The 19683-nt window shown below is 36.4% G+C and overlaps 1 protein-coding gene across 1 annotated transcript in view; it reads left to right on the top strand.

Moving 5' to 3' along the window:
- SIM1 (single-minded family bHLH transcription factor 1) overlaps positions 1-18298 on the top strand; it is a 76553-nt gene extending 58255 nt beyond the window's left edge. The window contains exons 11-12 of the mRNA XM_012661876.1: positions 13643-14045; positions 16059-18298. Of these exons, the coding sequence (XP_012517330.1) occupies positions 13643-14045; positions 16059-16789 (1134 nt within the window). The 3' untranslated portion in view covers positions 16790-18298. The remainder of the gene's footprint in view (positions 1-13642; positions 14046-16058) is intronic.
- Positions 18299-19683: the final 1385 nt, after the last annotated feature.

Below are 19683 nucleotides of genomic sequence, written 5' to 3'. Positions count from 1 at the left end.
AGAAGTTCAGGAATGTAAAGTATAATTTCTACTTTATATTCTCTTTGCAGTTTCAGGTAGTCATGTTTTGTAGGTACTAAAATTTTTCCAGTTAGAAATGAACTTTATTATTTCATTCCAGTTCTGTTGCATTATCACAGGCACATGGTTTCAATTAGTCTCTCAGATTAGCAAAATAACTTGCATTATCATCATTTTAAAATGCATTTGATTCTGACATTAGTTTTTCTCTTATCCTTATGTTTATCCTTGAGAAAACTCCTGGCAATTTCTAATATGTGTACGCCAAAGCCGTTCTTTATAGTAAACATGACTTCTGTTTGAGGGAAGCATCCGAACGGTGGGGGTTATTTTAAAGGACATGCTGTATTACTTTAATCTAACCCTTTCACCATCTGTTCTTCCCATAACAGTGAATGAAAAAAAGAACATATTTTATGTTTCAGGGTTACATTAGTAAAAAGAAAGATAAAAGTGATTTAAAAGCATGCATATGTTCTTAGTACAATGCAGTCTGCATCTGTGACTTTTTTCTCATGGTTCAGACACAAATCAAGAGAAAAGCTGCTCATGCCTGATAGAGTGAAAGTTTTTCATGAAAAACAGGACTTTACCAGAAGAGGGTCTCTTTATATATTTTACAGCTATAAATGATAAAAATCCTCAATGAGCTGCCAGAATAAAAATAGATAACTGTGACATCTATTGTTGGAACATCTGGCATTTTTCCTGAGCTGGGTTGTTGCTGCCACATCCAGATGAATGCAGAGCACCTGTCTGGAACATGCTATTGAAGCAGGAATGAATCTTACCACTGTAATCAAAAGAAGAATATCTATGGATGTAATTGTGGTAGAAGATGGTTTCAGTGATTAGAGGACATCACCGAAGGGTGTGCGGAGATGGCTTACTGGGATGCAGAGGTTGGAGAAAGTCCTCTTTGTAAAAACGTGCTTGGGGAACTGGGATCCATTACTGCTTAGAGGGTAGGACACTGCTGTCTTTCTTACCTAAGTACAGTATATCTCAGTATGGGATACTGGAAAAGAGCAAGGGCTCTAGAATTTTATCTGTCCCTTAAACCTCATAATCATGCAACTGTGGGCAAGAAACAATGTTTTTCAGCCTCATTTGCTATGTTCATAAAGGGATTAATACCACTCTTTCAAGATGTTGTTATCATTTAATAAAAATAATGTCTGTGAATCTTTGCATAGTGACTAATGCATAGGAAATATTTTATAATAGTAACTACTGTTGTTGTGGGTATTAGTTAGCATATACAAATCATATAGTAAGTTACTTCCATTTTTTTTTTTTTTTGAGACAGAGTCTTGCTCTGTTGCCTGGGCTAGAGTGTAGTGGCATCATCATAGCTCGCTGCAACCTAAAACTCCTGCATCAGCATCCCGAGTAGCTGGGACTATGTGTGTGCGCCACCACACCTGGCTAATATTTCTATTTTTTTGTAGAGGTGGGGTCCCACTCTTGCTCAGGTTGGTCTCAGACTTCTGGGCTCAAGCAATCCTCCCACCTTGGCCTCCCAGAGTGCTAGCATTACAGGCATGAACCACTGTGCCTGTCCTAGCAGGTTGCCTCTTTTTTTTTTTTCCCCGAATGTGTTACCCAGTAAAATAGTATTTCCATCTGTTAACCACAACTTTGGTTAACAGATTCCTGGTAACATTGCCACCAGGACATTTTATTCATTGCATTTCAGTATTGAAACATTAAAGAACATTTACTTTTATTAAGCAAAACAAATTATGTTCACTCATAGTCTAAATTCCATTTTAAATTCCACTATATGTATCCTGGCCAAAATACAGTTAAAATCACTAAAGAAGTATTAATGTTCTTTTGATGTAGTAACTTTAGAATTATGCTTTTTCTCATTTTACCACAGTGAGACTAATGATTTAGTGAATGTTGATTGGAAATACATTTACACAGGTTGCCTCTTAATTAGTCATAGTTATTTCCCCTTCCTAAACAACTTATGATATTAAAGGAGAGAGTAATGGTTCCCTTCTTGAAACTCCTGAGCTATATTGTTTTTCTATCTATTCAGGTCCTTGCCATTTTCTAAGTTGTATTAAACTTATATTGTGTGCATTCTTTATACCCCTCCTAATGTGAACATCTTGAATATGGAGCTGAATTTCTCATATCACCTGGAATGTTACCTTGCAAACAGTAGGTGTTCAATAAATATTATAATGAATGTTAGAATGAATTATTGTAAATAGTTCCCACTGGGTGCATATTGAGCACCAATGGATAGCTCAGACCTTTAACTTGATGAGATATCAGTCTCTTCTATAAGGAATGATTCTTTTGTGAGTTGAATCCCAAAGGCAAGCTGGGGGACTGTGGATGTTGTCTAATATCCTTTTCAGGCAGTCATCTGAGCTCTTTGCCTACTAGCCTCAGCCCACCTTTGGAAGATGGCATTTGGTATCATGTTTCTTGAGAACAAGAGCATCCCTCACCAGTTTTTAATTTGCAAGCATGAATGCTTGTTTTGAAAATTAAATTTTAAGTAAGAAATTGGGGTAAATTAAGGTGCAAAGTGTTCAAAATGACAATGAATTTTGTAAGAAAGAAGAGGTCTCTGCAAAATTAACCAAAAACTGATTTTCAGTGAACTTTCCTTAATTTACTGGAATAACCTAATTAAAATAAGGAATTAAATCATTCAGTTTATCAGTTTTAAATACAGGAGAAAGAGTTGTTACCTTTTCAAGGGAAGACAAGCAAATACTCTATAGCTCATAAAATATACCCTTGGTTTGCTTAAAAGTAGTATAGATACCAAGAATGTCTGGGAGAACCATGGGCAGGCTTGCATGTAACCTAATTGGCCATGATTCTACCTCTTTTCCACTTTTAAAACACATCTTTATGCTTTTATTCAGTGTGCAAGTGATAAGAACTGTTGGTACCAAAGTGTATTCCAGCTTTGAAAAGTGGAATATTTGGAAGAAAAGGCCCTAATGTTTATGTGATTGGCTAGCGTCCTGAATTCTTTTTGCAGTTGGGAATGTTGAGGTTTTTTTTTTTTTTTAATCCTTTATCATATATATTTTATCTCTTACAAACCTGTAAGATGGGACTGAAATTGTGGTTTCCTGACAATACAGATAAGGGCCAAAATTATTTTTAAAATGGTAGGTAATATGATAACCATTTCTGTTTACCTAAGTGAAAGTAATTAATCAAGGACCTGTAGCATGTATTCATTTCTAAGCGTGCAGTGATACACATCATTTATTTGATTTTCACTGCATCCTATAAGGTAGATAGTCTTTTCCTGTTCTACAAAAGGGAAAACCAAGGCCCAATGGAAGTGATCTTTTGTACAAGTCACATTGAATGACAGTAGGTCAGGGTCCTCCCATGTCTGAGGCTAATGTTTATTTCTACTGAAATCCCTAGTTGATAACTAGGTTACATTCATGTGAAAAATATTAACTATCAGTAATAACAAAGATTTAAATGATTAAAAATGACTGTCTCAAATGATTTTTAATCATTTAATCACAAATAAGATATCAGTTTACTATATAGGATTCTTAAATATTTATTTTGGAAAGACTACATATTTAAAAGTTGCAAGAATACTGTAAGGGTATTCCTGTGTACTAAATCTAGGTTCACCAGCAATTAATATTTCACCGTATTTGCTGTATCATTTTCTCTCTTTTTTCCCCTCCCTCTTCCCTTATTATTAATTTTTTTTCCGAACCGTTTTAGAATAGCTTACATATTTGATGCATCTTTACCTAAACCTTAATGCTTCGGTGTGTATTTCCTAAGGACAAGAATATTCTCTTACATAACCACAGCACAATTATCAAAATCAGGAAATTTGACATTAATAAAAGCTTTTAATCTAATCTTAAGATTTCCCCAGTAATGTCCCTTATAGCATTTGTTGTTTCCTCTCTAGTACAGGTTCCAGCCTAGGATTCCATAGTGTCTTTAGTTGTCATGTCTTTTCAGTTTCCTTTAATCTGAATGGTTCTTTAGCCTGGCTTTTTCTTTCATGTCATTGGCATTTTTGCAGAATATTGCCCAGTTATTTTATAGAATGTCCTTCAACTTGAGTTCGTGTGCTGCTTCCTCTTGGTTAGATCCCAGTTATACATTATCCACTAGAATACTTCATAGCTCGTGTCTTCAGAGTGTCTATTGCATCCAGAGGCACATGATGTCTATTTTTTCCACGTCGGTTGGTGATGTTAATTTTGATCACCTGGTCAAGGTGTCATCCAGTTTCTCTACTGTATAAGTACTGTTTGTTTTTCTTCTAATTAAAAAAAAACCTGTGGGAGATTAAGACCATAAAAATAATCTTTTTCTCATCAAACTTTACCCCCTAGATTTATCATCCATGATGATCTGTGCATAAAGAAATCTTTCTTAAGATGATTGAGAAATGTTTATTTTCTAACTCAGTTACTCCCTCCACATTTATCAGTTGGCACTCTACTGTTAAGGAAGATTCATTCCTCTCCTTGCATTTATCAGTTCATTTGTTCACCATTATGGGCTGATGGATTTATTATTTAGTGGGTTACAATTCATTCATTACTGTCCACATTTACTTCTTAAGTTTTTCCATATTTGGCCAGTGGGGATTCTTTCGAGCTGGTTCCTATGTCTTTTTGACATGACCCTATCATATACTACATGTTAAAAATACATATATATATATATTTGAGCACTTTTCTACTTTCTGACCTGTCAAGATGTTCCAGATTGTTCCAGATTGTACCTTCTCTGCCCAAGCCCTGGAGTCAGCTATTTTTCTAAGGAGCTCTGGTTCTTTTTAGTGGAGAATGGTGCTTAGATTAAGCGTACTTATACTACTAGCATGTCATTTCTTCTAGGCCCTTTCAGCAGATAGAGCTAGGAAATATATTTATATTTTTCTTCTCTATTCCTTCCTTCCCATTTCCTCCCCCCCTCCCTGCTTAGGTAACCAGTTTTCTTGTTTTCTGGTTTATCTTTCTTGTCTTTCTTTTTCCAAAAGTTAGAAAATACATGTATGTTTTCCTTCTTATATTTTTACATAAAAAGTAGTATATTGTGTGTGTGTGTGTGTGTGTATTCCTAATTCTCTCTCATGTGTGTGTGTTCCTTTTTTTCTTCAAAAAAACTATGTAGTTCTCCATTATGTATATATACTACAGTTTATTCAACCTACCCCTTATGTTTGAACATTTGAGTGATTTCTAATATTTTGCAATTGTAAATGATGCTACAATGAATAATCTTAGGTATAATTATTTTCTACTATTGGGGTATATTTTTAGGATAACTTGGAAGTGAGAAATTTCTTAGTCAAAGGGTAAATATTGATTTTTTTTTTTAGGTATTGCCAAATTATCCTCCATAGGGGTTGTATCAGTTTGTATTCCCACCAGCAATAGATGGGAGTGCCTGTTTGCTCATACTTTGCCAAACAACTTATGGTCAAGTTTTTGAATTTTTGCTAATTTGATGATGGAGAAATAATATCTCAGTGTTGTTTTACTTTGCGTTTGTCTTAAGAAGTTAAAATCTTTTCATATGTTTAAGAGCTATTTTTATGTTTTTTTCTGAATAGCAAGTTTATATCTTTTGACCATTTTTCATTGTGCTTTCTTTTGGTTTATTTCATTTTATAGCTTTTTAAATTTAGAATAAATTTATTTTTATTCTTTCATTGTTATTGATTTACGTGTTTAAAGCTGTATGTCCTATAGGTCTGGATATGTTGTATTTTTACTATCTTTTCCCAAGAAGGTCTGTATTTAACTTATATAATTTGTGTTAGTATTTTCCTATTTTTCCCAAGAGTTATTTAATATTTTTTTTCAGATAGAAGGGTTTTAAAAATTTTTTGTTTTTAATTTCCATCTTTTATTCATTTTGATCAGAGGGTATTATTTTTTTGGAGGGTATTATTTATTATATTTCTACTTCATGAAATTTACTGAGGTTTTCTTTGTGACCTAGTATTTGATCAGTTTTGAGGATTAGACATGCACATCGAGGCTTCTTCTTTATTATCAGTATGTAAAGTTTGGTATAAATCTGTAAAATTTAACTGATTGGCTTTGTTTTTTTTAAGTTTTTTTGTAGTGTTTCTTATTTTTTAAATTTACTTGTTTGATACTGAGAGCTGTGTATTAGTTTCTTGTTGTTAGGATGCTTCTATTTCTTCTTACATCTCCTATAGTTTCTGCTTTCTATAGATGGTATTGCTACGTTGTTTGATGGGTAGATATTCATGACAGTTATACCTTCATTGTGAATTGTTGCTTTGAGCAACATAAAACATCTTTTGTTTCATTCATGCTTTTTTAGTCTGAATTTTACTTTGCTTGACTTTAGGATCCCAACTCCTGGTTCCTCATTGTTTAAGTTTGTCCTGTTTATGTTTGCCTGTCCCTTTATTTTTAGGCTTTTGAAACACTATTTTAGGCATGTCTCGTAATCAGTATAGAGTTGGGTTTTGCTCTGTGAACCAATTTGAAAATCTTTTTTTCTTTTAATTGATTTAAGCCAATTTAAATTTATTGATGTGGTTGGTATGTTTGACTCAGAGCTGTCATATTCTTTCATGTTGTATTTATTGTATGCATTATGCTATATTTAATGTGTTTTCCTGATTTGTCTTATGTGCTGTTTTTAATTAAACTTTTAATTTTGATATACTTATAAATTACCATGCAATTGGAACAGAGAGATCCTATGTACTCTTTACCTCATTTCCCCAATGGTAACATCTTGCAAAGGTGTAGTACAATATCAGAACCAGGATATTGCATTGTTGCTGTCAAGATACAGAACAGTTCCACTACCACAAGGATCCCTCATGTTGCTCTTTTATAGCCATATCTACTTTTCTCCTGCTCCTACTTTTGTCCTTAACCGCTAGCAAGCACGAATCTGTTCTCCATATCTGTAATTTCATCCTTAAAAGAATGTTCTATAAATGTAATCATATGACCTTTTGGGATTGGCTTTTTTGACTCACCATAATTCTCTAGAGATTCATAGAGGTTGTTGCATGTATCAGTGGTTTATTCATTTTTATTTTTGAGTAATATTCCATGGTATGAATGTACCATATGTTGTTTAGCCATTCACCTTTTGAAGGACATCTGGGTTTTTTTTTTTTTCCAGTTTTTGGCCATTAAAAATAAAGCTGCTATAACAACTCAACAACAACAAAAAGCAAACAACCTGATGGAAAAATGGGCAAAGGACTTAGACATTTCTCCAAAGAATTACAAATGGCCAATAAGCACATGAAAAGATGCTCAACACAATTATCATTAGGGAAATGCAAATCAAAACCACAGTGAGATACTACCTCATCCAAACACACACACATACACAGAGAGAGAGAGAGAGAGAGAGAGAGAAACAACTGCTGGTGAGATGCAGAGAAATTGAAATCCTCGTTAGTGGGAATATAAAATGGTGGAGCTGCTATGGAAAACAGCATGGCAGTTCCTCAAAAACTCCAGAATAGAATCACCATATGATCCAGCAGTCTCACTTCTGGTTACATGCCATAAAGGTTTGAAAAGATCTTGAAGAGATATTTGTACACCCATGTTCATAGTAGCTTCATAGCCAAAAGGTGAGAGCAACTCAAGTGTCATTAACAGATGAATGGATAGACAATTTGTGGTATATACAAATGATGGAATATCACTCAATCTTAAAAAGGAAGGCAGTTCTGGCACAGGCTACAACATGAAAGGACCTTGAGGACATTATGCTAAGGGAAATAAGCCGGTCACAAAAAGACAGATACTGTATGATTCCACTTACATGGGGTACCAAGAATAGTCAAAGTCATAGAGACAGAAAGTAGAATGGTGGTTGCTAGGGGTTGGAGGGAGGGGAAATGGAGAGTTATTGGTTACTGTTTAATGGGTACAGAGTTCAGTTTTGTAAGGTGGATGAGGTAATGGTTGCATGACAATGTGAATGGACTTAATGCCACTGAACTGTACACTTAAAAATGGATAAGATGGTAAATTTTATTTTATGTGTATTTTCCCACATTTAAAAATAATTTTAAAAGAAAGGGAACTATTAAAGAGGACCTGGAAATGTGTGTGTGTGTGTGTGTGTGTGTGTGCATGCGTGTGTGTTGGGGGTGGGGGTGGAAGCTAGACATTTGTATACAGGTTTTTATATGAATATAGTTTTCATTTCTCTGACATAAATGCCTAGGATTGCATATGGTAATTGCATATTTAGTTCTTTTAAGAAGCTGCCAAACTGTTCCTAGAGTGACTATACTATTTTACATTCCTACCAGCATTATATGAGTGCTCTAGTTTCCCTGCATCTTTGCCAGCCTTTGGTGTTGGCATTATTTTTTATTTTAGCCAGACTGATAGGTGTGTTGTGATATTTCACTGTAGTTTTAACTTGCATCTCCCTAGTCACTACTGATGTTGAATACCTTTTCATGTGAATATTTGTCATCTGTATAGCCTATCTGGTAAAGTGCCACTTTATGTGTTTTGCCAATTCTTTATATATTCTGGATACTAGTCTTTTGTTGGATATGTGGTTTGTAAATGTTTTCTCCTTTCCTGTAGCTTGTCTTCTCATCCTCTTAACAGGGTTTTTTGCAAAGCAAAAGTTTTTAATCTTGATCTAGTCCAATTTACCAGTTTTTTTTAATGGATTGTGCTTTTGTTGTCAAATCTAAAAACTTTTTACCTAGCCCTAGATCTTGAAGATTTTCTTTTATGTTGTTTTCTAAAAGTTTTACAATTTTATGCTTTTTACATTTAAGTCTGTGATCCTTTTGAGTTATTTTTTATATAAGGTGGTTGAAGTTTATTTGATGTTTGCTTATGAAGGTCCAACTACCCGAGCACTATTTGTTGAAAAGTCTATCTTTCCTTCATTGAATTGTCAAAAAGCAGTTGGGCATATTTGTGTGCGTCTATGTCTGGGCTTTCTAGTCTGTTCTATTGATCTGTGCATTTATCTCTCTGTCAATACTACACAGTCTTGAGTACAGTAAATATATACTAAGTCTTGAAGTTAAACAGATAAATTCTTTTACTTTATTCTTTTTCAAATTGTTTTAACAACTCTAATTCCTTTGCCTTCTACAAAAATGTCATGCATATATTGAACCTTTTCTATCTTCTTTTAATGACTTGCTCTCTGATCATTTTAATTTCTCTAATTTTTGATCTTTTAGATATTTTTATCTTTTCTTCAATTTCCCTTATTAAACTTTCATTTAAATATATTCTTTTTGTGACTTATAATTTATTCTTCATTTATTTGATTACTTTGAGTTTGGTCAGTTTTTGTTGCATTTTTTTCTTGTTTGTGTGTCTGTGTGTGTGTGTGTGTGTGTGTGTGTGTGTGTTTGGTCCACTTCTTGTTTTTAAATTTCTGATTCCTGATTCCAGGTGAGTGCACACATGTGTGTATGTATATATGTATTTGTGTGTATATGTATCTCCAAATGCTTGTCCAGAGTGCTTAATTCAGTTTAGAGTGTTATCTTGCAATTTTTATTTGTTTCATAGTTTGTTATTTGATGTGAATTTTTATCAGCTGAGATGTTTCTATTTCCATTTTCATGTTTTCTCCCTATAGGAGTTTTATATGAATTTAATTTTTTCCCTAGTCCTTGGCATTTCATGGGTTGGGTTACTATTTCGAGAGCACCCTTTCCTGTCAGTTTGTGAAATACAGTTTTTAGAATGGATGATGGTGATGGTGGAGTGGAGAAAGTAGGGTAGGATTAACCTGTCTTGTGTATTTGTTATTTTTTTCATCTGTCTACTGGATCCTTAATTTCTCCTTCTTCCTTCTTTTGTTTCACTGTGATATCTGTGAAGAACACATCCATTCTCAATGTATATTTTTCTTTTATGGAAATGACACATTTTCCAAGACTGCCACTTTGGGTTTCGCTCACTTTTGAGCCTCTTCCCTGTGGTCAGTGCTGTGTACCACCAAATACTGCCTTGTGCTCATATTCCAGCACTTAGTGTTGCACTTTTTCTTTCTGGGGGTGATTTTGTGTGTATTTTGTCTATGTCCTGAACTCTCCTTTATTTCATGGAGTCTCGTGAGCCTCCTCTCATCTGACTCTCTGCATCCACAGGCTCATAGTCACTATTGTTGGACTTTTAATTTTTTCACTTATAAGTAATTTGAAGTGTGTCATATTCTTTATTTTCTAGTAATGCTGATGGTATGGGTCACGTGTGATTTAATTTGTGCTTCTTGATGACCTTATAGGGTTTGAGGGGAGGATATGTGGAAAGATTCAGATTCAAATGGCTGTCATTTTCCTTCATACTCAGACTCTTTTAGAATGTAATAATTTATTGACCAAAGGCATCCCATAATTATTAATAAAATAGACATTATAGTAAAATTATAATGTAAATGGTAACTTTCTTCTTATAACCATGACGATAAAAATTGTTGGACTTGGATTATAGTTCTCAATAATTATTTTCTTCAAATATGTGAAATGTAGGGACAGGCATAGGAATCATGTTTCAACACTAGAAAGGATACCAAATAATAACTGTACTGCAGAGAGTATTAGAGCCGAAAGAAAAGTTAGAGAAAGCCTAATCTAACCTAATATATCTTTCTACAGGTGAGGTTAAGGAAGACGAAGTACTTTTCCCACAGTTGCCCTGAGAGTTAGTAGTGGGGACGGACCTGGAAACAAGTTCTCCTGGTTCCCTGTCCTAGTGCTTCTTCCATTAAATGGCCCCATCTCTGGTTCAGCCTTTGTTAGGTTAAACATCATCATGACCTTTTTCCTGTTGAGAAAAAATAAATTAAATCACTTACCCAAGATCCTACATGTAGTAAGTGGCAAAAGTAGGTCAGGAGGAAGATCAGGAGGAAGATCAGGAGCCTTCTTACGCATCATTCATTCATTGTACTGCATACGCTGCATATATTGGCTGGCTGACTGCCTCTCTGTCTTCTCTAAAATATTTAATGAACATCTGAAATATTTTGGATTAAATAATGTGGTTGTAGTGTTCTCAACAGAGTTCACATCAAGTGCAATTCATTTTATTTTATTTTATTTTATTTTTTTGCAATTCATTTTAAAGGGATGAGTGTGGCTCAGTTTTTGATGGTGCCACTGGTGCAAGTTTATAGGTCTTTTTGAAAACAAAGGTTTACTGCTAGGCTTTTCTTCTGTATCTCCAGAGCAAGTGTTAGGTCTTGGACTAACTGTACCACACAACTTCTGTCTGATTGACTATCTCAGGGCTGTGTACTTGCTGTTGTAGTTTCCTGGCTATTGACAAGAGGCTTATCCTTCAACTTCTTCTTTGGGTGCTCTTGAAATGTATGCCAGGGTGTTTTCATGTTGAATTTTCTTTGTGAGAGAAGGGCAGAATGTTCTCTGCTTTGCCAATAGCATTTTCCCATATACACTCAGGGAAAGTTTTTCCCCCTCTCACCTGTGCTCAAAAGTCTTAACTGGAGTACTTCAGAAATAGGCCTGGCTTATACTTTTATAAAAACCAGCAAAGTCTGGGCAACTCATAGCTTGGAATAGCACTGATGGTCTGCGTTTCTCCGAGGCAAGTACGTGGATGGTGCTACCAAAGATCACATGTATAGCGCTTGGATTCCCACTTGATAAGGCAAGGGGGTGCCATCCCTTGCTCTGGTGAAAGTAAAGGGGGTGTCTTGTGAAAAGAGAGGCTGGTGTTCACTGGCAGAAAAGGCTGATGGCATGTGGAAGGCATGATGTAGGAAACTGGACCTCAGGATGCCTTGATGTCATCCATTCTACAGTCCTGCAGGGAGGAAAGTTGGATTTTCTAATTTTTTCTTGATGAAATATGCTGATATGTACATATGGAAAATAATAAAAATAATAATTAGAAATGATAACAGAAAAATGTTGAACCTAGAATTTGCATAGAACTCTGTTCTGAATGCGATATATTTGCATACTTTGGAATTTCCCTAGAGGAACTTCCATACCTCATCTCTCTGTCCCCAAGAGCCCTAAGCTGAGTTGCTTGTTTGTACTGAGGTGGGAAGAGTCAGGATTCTTTCTCCTGGCCAGGGTGGGCCTAGTGGGAAGGGGAGAGTTGGCCTGGTCCTGTGAAGGTCTCATCGGGGGTGAAACTTACTCAAGCAGCATGTGACATGGATCTGAAGAGCAGCAGAGCCTAGGATTTTTTCCTCTTCCCTCCCTAACACCACACATACCCACACTTCTTTCTTGTGGGGTAAGAAAAAACAAGTAAAATGGACTTATATTTTGGTTTCTGGGACTGTAAAGCAGTTCCTGTCTTTCCTCCATAAATTTCCCTAACACTGGATCTTTCTTCTCTCCTCTCTTCCCTGTGTTTTACCTAAAGTATAAAGTCACGGTTTTGAGTGCAGTCTTTGAGACCAGATGGTCAGTGAGGTGACTGTGGCATCTTATTACAATTCTTAGTAATGTAGTTTCTTATCTATTAAATGGAGCTGTATTACTGTCCCGGTGATTATGAAGATTAAATGATATAATGTATATGGAATGATTAAGCATTTGGTCAGGCATGTAGTAAGCTCTCAATATATGGAATCTATTGTTATCATAGCAGGTAATCTCTATATAGTACCTCAGAATTGTGTTTGGCATTAAGCAGCCAAGAACTGGTAAAAAATTATTATATTACTAATTTTAGTGGCTTGTGAGGACCTTCAAACTCAAACTGACATACTTCCTAGGGAGATCTGCTGAGCATTTTACATTTTCTTTCAATATCTGACCAAATAGTCTGGGAGTAAGTGAGCAGCATAATTCCAACACAATACAATATTGATTGTGGCTTTTTGTTTTCTGATGATCCTATGAATAATTGAAGTTTTACTTTGGAAAGCAAGAAGCACATGCTAGTAAATAGGCCCAGTTCTTATATGGGGCAAGACTTTTTAACAGTTATATTGCAATTGAATTAGATAAGCATCTATTAACTATCCTACCATCTATTCAGCAAGGCCTTCAGAGAGGTACCAGTCTAGTATGAACATTAAGGTTCAGCATATTGGTGCCTTAACCCTTAGTTTTTGCTTTGTTTTTCTAATTAAGAAAAAGTGTAGAAAGCAAATAGAAGTAAAATGTGGAGATTTTTGGAATCTCTCTTGGGCAATACCATTAGGCTAGTGATGAAGCACTTGGTTTTGAATCTTGGTTCGGTCACCTGCTAACACTGTGGCCTTGGGCAAGTCACTGTCTCTCTTGGAGCCTTAGCTTCCCTATCCGTACAGTGGGATACTATAATAATAGTGCCATCGAAGCGTTACTGTACTATGTGGAATAATTCGCACAAGCACTTCATTCAGTGCCTAGTACTTCAGTCATTGTTTGTTATTATTGTTTTTATCTCCTCCTTTCAGCAGCCAAAAGGATTCTTTCTGGAGGCATCATGACTCATTAAGTGATTGCAAGTTAAGAGCGCCCAGCCGAGTGCTACAGCAACTCTTATTTTGGCGGCCTCAGGCCAACACGACCTTAGGGGTGCTTGCAGAGTAGAGGCTGTTTTTTTGTTGCTGTTTGTTTGCTTGTTCGTTATTTTTGAAATGAACTTTTCTCCACCTCTCGGTTTAGTATTCGGGATTTCACACGGAAAGATCGGAATCTGATCACGACAGCCAGTGGGGCGGAAGTCCCCTGACCGACACGGCCTCTCCGCAGCTCCTGGACCCCGCGGACAGGCCGGGCTCGCAGCACGACGCGTCCTGCGCCTACAGGCAGTTCTCGGACCGCAGCGCTCTCTGCTACGGCTTTGCGCTCGACCATTCCAGACTGGTGGAGGACAGGCATTTCCATACGCAGGCCTGTGAGGGAGGCCGGTGTGAGGCAGGCAGGTACTTCCTGGGAACGCCGCAGGCCGGGAGGGAGCCCTGGTGGAGCTCTCGCGCAGGCTTGCCCCTGCCCAAGGCGTCCCCAGAGAGCAGAGAAGCCTATGAAAACAGCATGCCTCACATCGCCGCGGTCCACAGGCTCCACGGTAAGAGCAGCTGGAGGACTCCTGGACGCGAGCCTCAGGCCCCTGGGCAGGTTTATAACACTCTATGTGTGACACTGGAGTAACCCAGATAGTTTTCTCCTTTGATTTACAGATCAGAAACTCCAACCGATGGGATTTAAAAAACCAAATCCCCAAAATTAAGTGCATTAATTTCGCGAATGTTTGCCAAATACATTTATTTTGGGCAAGTGAGTAGAAACGATTCCCATTTTAAACATCAAAAAATGTAGACATTAAGTTAAAGTTAATTGTCGAGTAAGTCAATTGAATTTGTAGTATGCATACATTTAAATTTCTCATGTATTATTTTCTCCTGTATTCTCATTCTTCAAATGTGGACTCGAAGAGTCTGTGGGCTCATTGAGTTACAGCAGTGTTTCTCAGCGAGGGCACTGTTGATGTGTCAGAGAGCGCTAGTCTTTGTTTTCTGGGCTATAATACACATCACAGAGCTTAGCCTCTCTGAGCATTAAACGCCAGTAACTGCCCCTCCTTTCCCCCATTGTTATGACAACCCACAATGCCCCCTGTGGGTAAGGGATGTAGTGATATGTAAAACCCACTGAGATTTTTCACCTTCGGGTCATTATATGGCTTTACAAACATCAAATTGGGCGCTGCCGTTAAAGCCTTGATTGTTGGAAATGCTTCTCTTTGTTCATTTCAAAATAAGCTGGTGAAGGAGGGCTCATTTTGTTCATTCCAAGCTTGGCTCCAGGCAGATCTTTGAAACCTTCCCTATTTCATTAAAAGTCAGTGACATTAGGATTGATGTGAAGGCCCTGGTATTACTCTTCTTGTCTTTAGGATGCAAAATGTGCCAGAGAACGTTGTCTCCATTCGTAGAGCCTTCTCTCATATACCACCCAGACACTGAGTAATTTTAATCTGTTTCCATTCTTGCTTTTTATTTTTCTGATTTTATTTTGAGTATCTTTAGTTTGGTAGACTGGTAATGGAAACCCAGAGCAAAGGGCACTTGCTTGCCAAGGAATAGAGTCAAGTGAAAATCCTGGCTTAACCTACAGGGTCTGGAAGAAAATATTAGAAATGAAATAAGAAGAAAAGCAAAAAGGAAAGCAGTGAATGGTGTGATCCAGGCCCTCTCTGCTGCATTAGGCAGATTACAGCTTTCATATATCCCTACCTGTTTCTCTTCTCTCTTTTTATATTGACTTCAGACTGTTTTGAGAATAATTTAGTTTATGGAATATATATTGGATGCACTATTCCTCCATATTAGATCTCTCTCCTTAATTCTCAACAGGTTGTTATTAAAATTATAAATATTGATTTTTTACCTTATTTCAGAAACAATCTAAGATACCTGACCTCCTATATGATTACCTATGAAGCCGAGATGTTTACTCTTAGGTTTGATAAGACAAATTTATATTTTGATTGGGACAAGATATATCTATATTTATATCTGTCCATGCTTACTTATACATATATATAAATATATATAGTTTTAACCTTCAAATACTCTAGAAACTAACTTTGGAGCTTTTTTGTAGCTCTACTTAGGATACGTGTAGCAATATTAACATTTTAGATGATTTATTTGGAATTGAGAGAGTAGTTCAGCCTGTATCATTGTCTGCCTCAAACCCACTTGTAAGTATTTTCTAAGCATCAATTTAACATGACACTGCCCTAGAAAATAACATAAACCAAATTGTATGCATCCTCCTTTTATTCACAGCCAGACATGTCCAACAATGGGTAGACATGGAGAAGCATAGACACTTTATCATTTTACTACTTGGCATTCACAACCCATGAACAAGGTTTATCTTCTAAGAAACTTGTTATAAACTTTATTTACATGTAAAGTTCCTTGATTTTATATGAGCCTGTGTCTGTTTCAAATATTGGTGCATATATTAAAAATAAAAGATATAAGGTTTATTTCATTAGGAAAAATAAATACTTAATTTTTATTTTGGTGAATTTTGAGACCACTTACTTTTTTCTTTTTCTAATTTCTAGGGCGAGGTCATTGGGATGAAGATAGTGTGGTCAGTTCTCCAGACCCTGGATCGGCCAGTGAATCAGGTGACCGATATCGCACTGAGCAGTATCAAAGTAGCCCACACGAACCTAGCAAAATTGAAACTCTGATAAGAGCCACTCAGCAAATGATTAAAGAAGAAGAGAACAGATTGCAGCTAAGGAAAGCCCCATCAGACCAACTGGCTTCCATTAATGGAGCTGGGAAAAAACACTCCCTCTGTTTTGCAAACTACCAACAGCCCACACCAACAGGCGAAGTCTGCCATGGCTCTGCTCTTGCCAACACTTCACCATGTGACCACATCCAACAGAGAGAGGGAAAGATGCTGAGCCCCCATGAAAACGACTATGACAACAGTCCCACTGCACTGTCTCGGATAAGTAGTCCCAATTCAGATCGCATTTCAAAATCCAGTTTGATCCTGGCTAAAGACTATCTACATTCGGATATGTCTCCTCACCAGACAGCAGGAGACCATCCTGCCGTCTCTCCAAACTGCTTTGGCGCTCACCGGCAGTATTTTGATAAGCATGCATACACATTAACTGGATATGCCCTGGAGCACTTATATGACAGCGAAACCATTAGGAACTATTCCTTGGGCTGTAATGGCTCACACTTTGATGTAACTTCCCATCTAAGGATGCAGCCAGACCCAGCACAAGGACACAAGGGAACATCTGTTATAATAACCAATGGAAGCTGATGTTTTTCTAAAATATTTTGTTCTTTAAGATCTCTGAGACATATTTATAGTTTAATACCCCATTACCAGCATTTACTTTGCTACAGATTGTTAGAGAAGGTAATTTAAGTTACTGGGTATTTGATATGTGTTCCTATAAAATCAAAGAAAACAACACTAGCATTCAGGGTTATACACAGATAATGGAACAAAACTGAATTCACAAATTGCCCCTCTAATTATATGGGAACCAGAATAGGTAAATTTTGAGTTGAGGCATACTTTTGTAGATCAAATGAGCATGTACACCACATGAAGGGACTGATGAATGACAGCATTGCATTGTGATCATCCAGTGATCCTCATACTCGCAAACAGTCACGAGCACAAACTGGGGCATGCACTTTACATGCAGAAATATGAAATATGTACCATAAACACACCAAAAAATGGGTAACTTTCCTTGACTCTAACACAATAAGCTTCTTAAAGAAATTTCCATTCCAAAAATAACTAAGAAAGAGAGAGATACACATTGTAAACTGCTTTCTTCTTTGTGGTTTCAAACCAGCCAGCTCATTTGGTTCAGGCATAAATTAGAGAAATGGTTCTGGATATGGTGCAAGAGTGAGTTTTCACCTGGTATCCATTATAAGCAATCAGGAAGTGGTAATTTTTCACCTTACTTTTGAGTTAGACAAGGATCAGGATTGCACTGACATAGCAGGAAGGATTTTTCTAAGTAAAAGCACTGAGTTATTGGGACACACATCAAAAACCTGATGTGCTCAATTGGAAGTAGTTTGGTGAAGATGGAAAGGCCAGAGACAGAGTGAAATAAAACCATATCTCAAAATAAACAATTTAAGGCTTGCAATAGGTAAATGAGGTATTTGAGGTTTGCTTAAAAAACCAACCAAATAAAAAATTCAAACCAATTCATCAAGAAAAAAAAGCTGATAAGCAGAAAAATAAGGCAAACCAGTGAAGTGCTACATGGTAGCCATGTAAGAGTTTGAAAACATTTCAAAGCACAGATGTGCCAATGTGACAGCATGTGGAAAGCCTCAGGAGAGAGTCTAAGATACAAGCTTAGGCAAATAGACAAGTGGATAAAGGGCAAGGATAGTACTCTGACTGAAGGAATAGGCAAAGTGTTCATTTTCCTTATTGTTTATACACAAGAAACTGGGTCTTAGGTCTGTGTGGTATAGTAGAAAGGCCAGCTGACTAGATCTCTGGGTTCCAGTTCTGACCCTGCCTATAACTTAATTTTGTGACCACAGACATATCACTTACCATGCCTGGGCTCCAGTTTTCTGGTCTGTAAGGCAGCTCGGACGTTCTGTGGTTCTATGATGCATTGGTACAGTAGGACTGCACTTGTTAACTAGTCAACTGTCTGCTCTGCGTTGTCAAGACTATCATTCTGGTTTTTCTGCACACATGCAGAGGTCTAGATGCTTTGTAATTTAACCAGATGTGTGGGCTGTTTTAGGCATGTATAGTTACAGACAACTTTCCAGATTCAGCCAAAATGTAGATAGTAGAAGTTTACAAGGGAGAAGAAAAATAGGAAGATTTATTTAATACACTATTCTCTAGTAATCAAAGCAAAATGACATAAGTGATTAGTCTCATAGATAATATGTCCTAGGAGTCCCATGCCTGAAACTCTTGCCATATTTAAGAAGGGGAATGTACTGGAAGAACTTAACAATTTTGAAAACAGAACATGACATTGAATACTCAGGGATTAGTACTATATCTTCATCATTTAACACAGTTATTTGACAGTCCATAGGTAGGTGACAATCTGAATAATGCTAATTATGAGAGATGAATACTGAGTTGTTTGTACATGAGAGAAAAGGCTACATAAAATTAAATAACTGCAACATTTGTGCTGTAAATGCAAAAAAGTGCAAGTAAGTGAAGAAAGTTAGTGGTTATCATATATGTTTTCAAGAAGTTCAAAATACAGTTGACCCTTGAACAACACAGATTTGAACTACACTGGTCCACGTATACGTGGCATTTTTCAACTAAACGTGGATTGAAAATACGGTATACAGAGGATGCCAGACCTGTGTATACAGAGGGCTGATTTTTGTGTATGCGGAGTGGGCTCCACAGAGGTAATGGCGGGACTTGAGGATGCATGGATTTGGTTATGTGAGGGCAGTCCTGGAACAAATCCCCCGTATACTGAGGGACAACTGTACAATAAAAACTAAATTTTGAACTATACAATAACAAAGGTATTCAGTAATCTTAAGGAAACCTCTGGAATACTTAAATGGATTTTTGATCAATTTGTAACACAAAGCAATGTTTTAAGAATACTAAAGGTTTTGTAGAATTCTGTAGATGGATAAATGTTTCAAAGACAAATATCTGATGAATACGGTATATTTTAAAAAGGAGATTTATCTAGATGGGTTTTACTGATGGATATACATTCTACTAAATGTGTCAGGGAGAGATGCTAAAAGAGATATGAAAACTTAAGAACCAAGGAAAATGAATTGATATTAAAGAAAAGACTGTCACTAAAGGAATTTCAGTGGAATTTTTACATGTAGGATAGTAAATTTATGGAAGAAAAATTATGAACTCAATAGATGGGGGTAATCAGAAGGAATAATTCTTTTAAAATGGTATGACCAGTATTTTTAAGGGAAGACAGAACTACCTAAATAATATCTTGATTAAAAATTGTGGTAGATTGACCCAAAAACCATTAAAAAACCATTTTTTAAAATTTACTGTATGCCAATAATTTTATAGTAGCAGCTTCATTATATTCCGTATAATGCCTTATAGGCTCACAGTATTATATAGCTTACATTTTTTGCAATATGGCATGATTATTACAAAAAGACCCAAAGTAAGTTAAGATATTTTAGGACAAG

Source organism: Propithecus coquereli, unplaced genomic scaffold, assembly GCF_000956105.1.
Source record: "Propithecus coquereli isolate 6110/MARCELLA unplaced genomic scaffold, Pcoq_1.0 Scaffold74, whole genome shotgun sequence".
NCBI lineage: Eukaryota > Metazoa > Chordata > Mammalia > Primates > Indriidae > Propithecus > Propithecus coquereli.
This window is presented reverse-complemented; position numbering and strand designations above follow the sequence as displayed.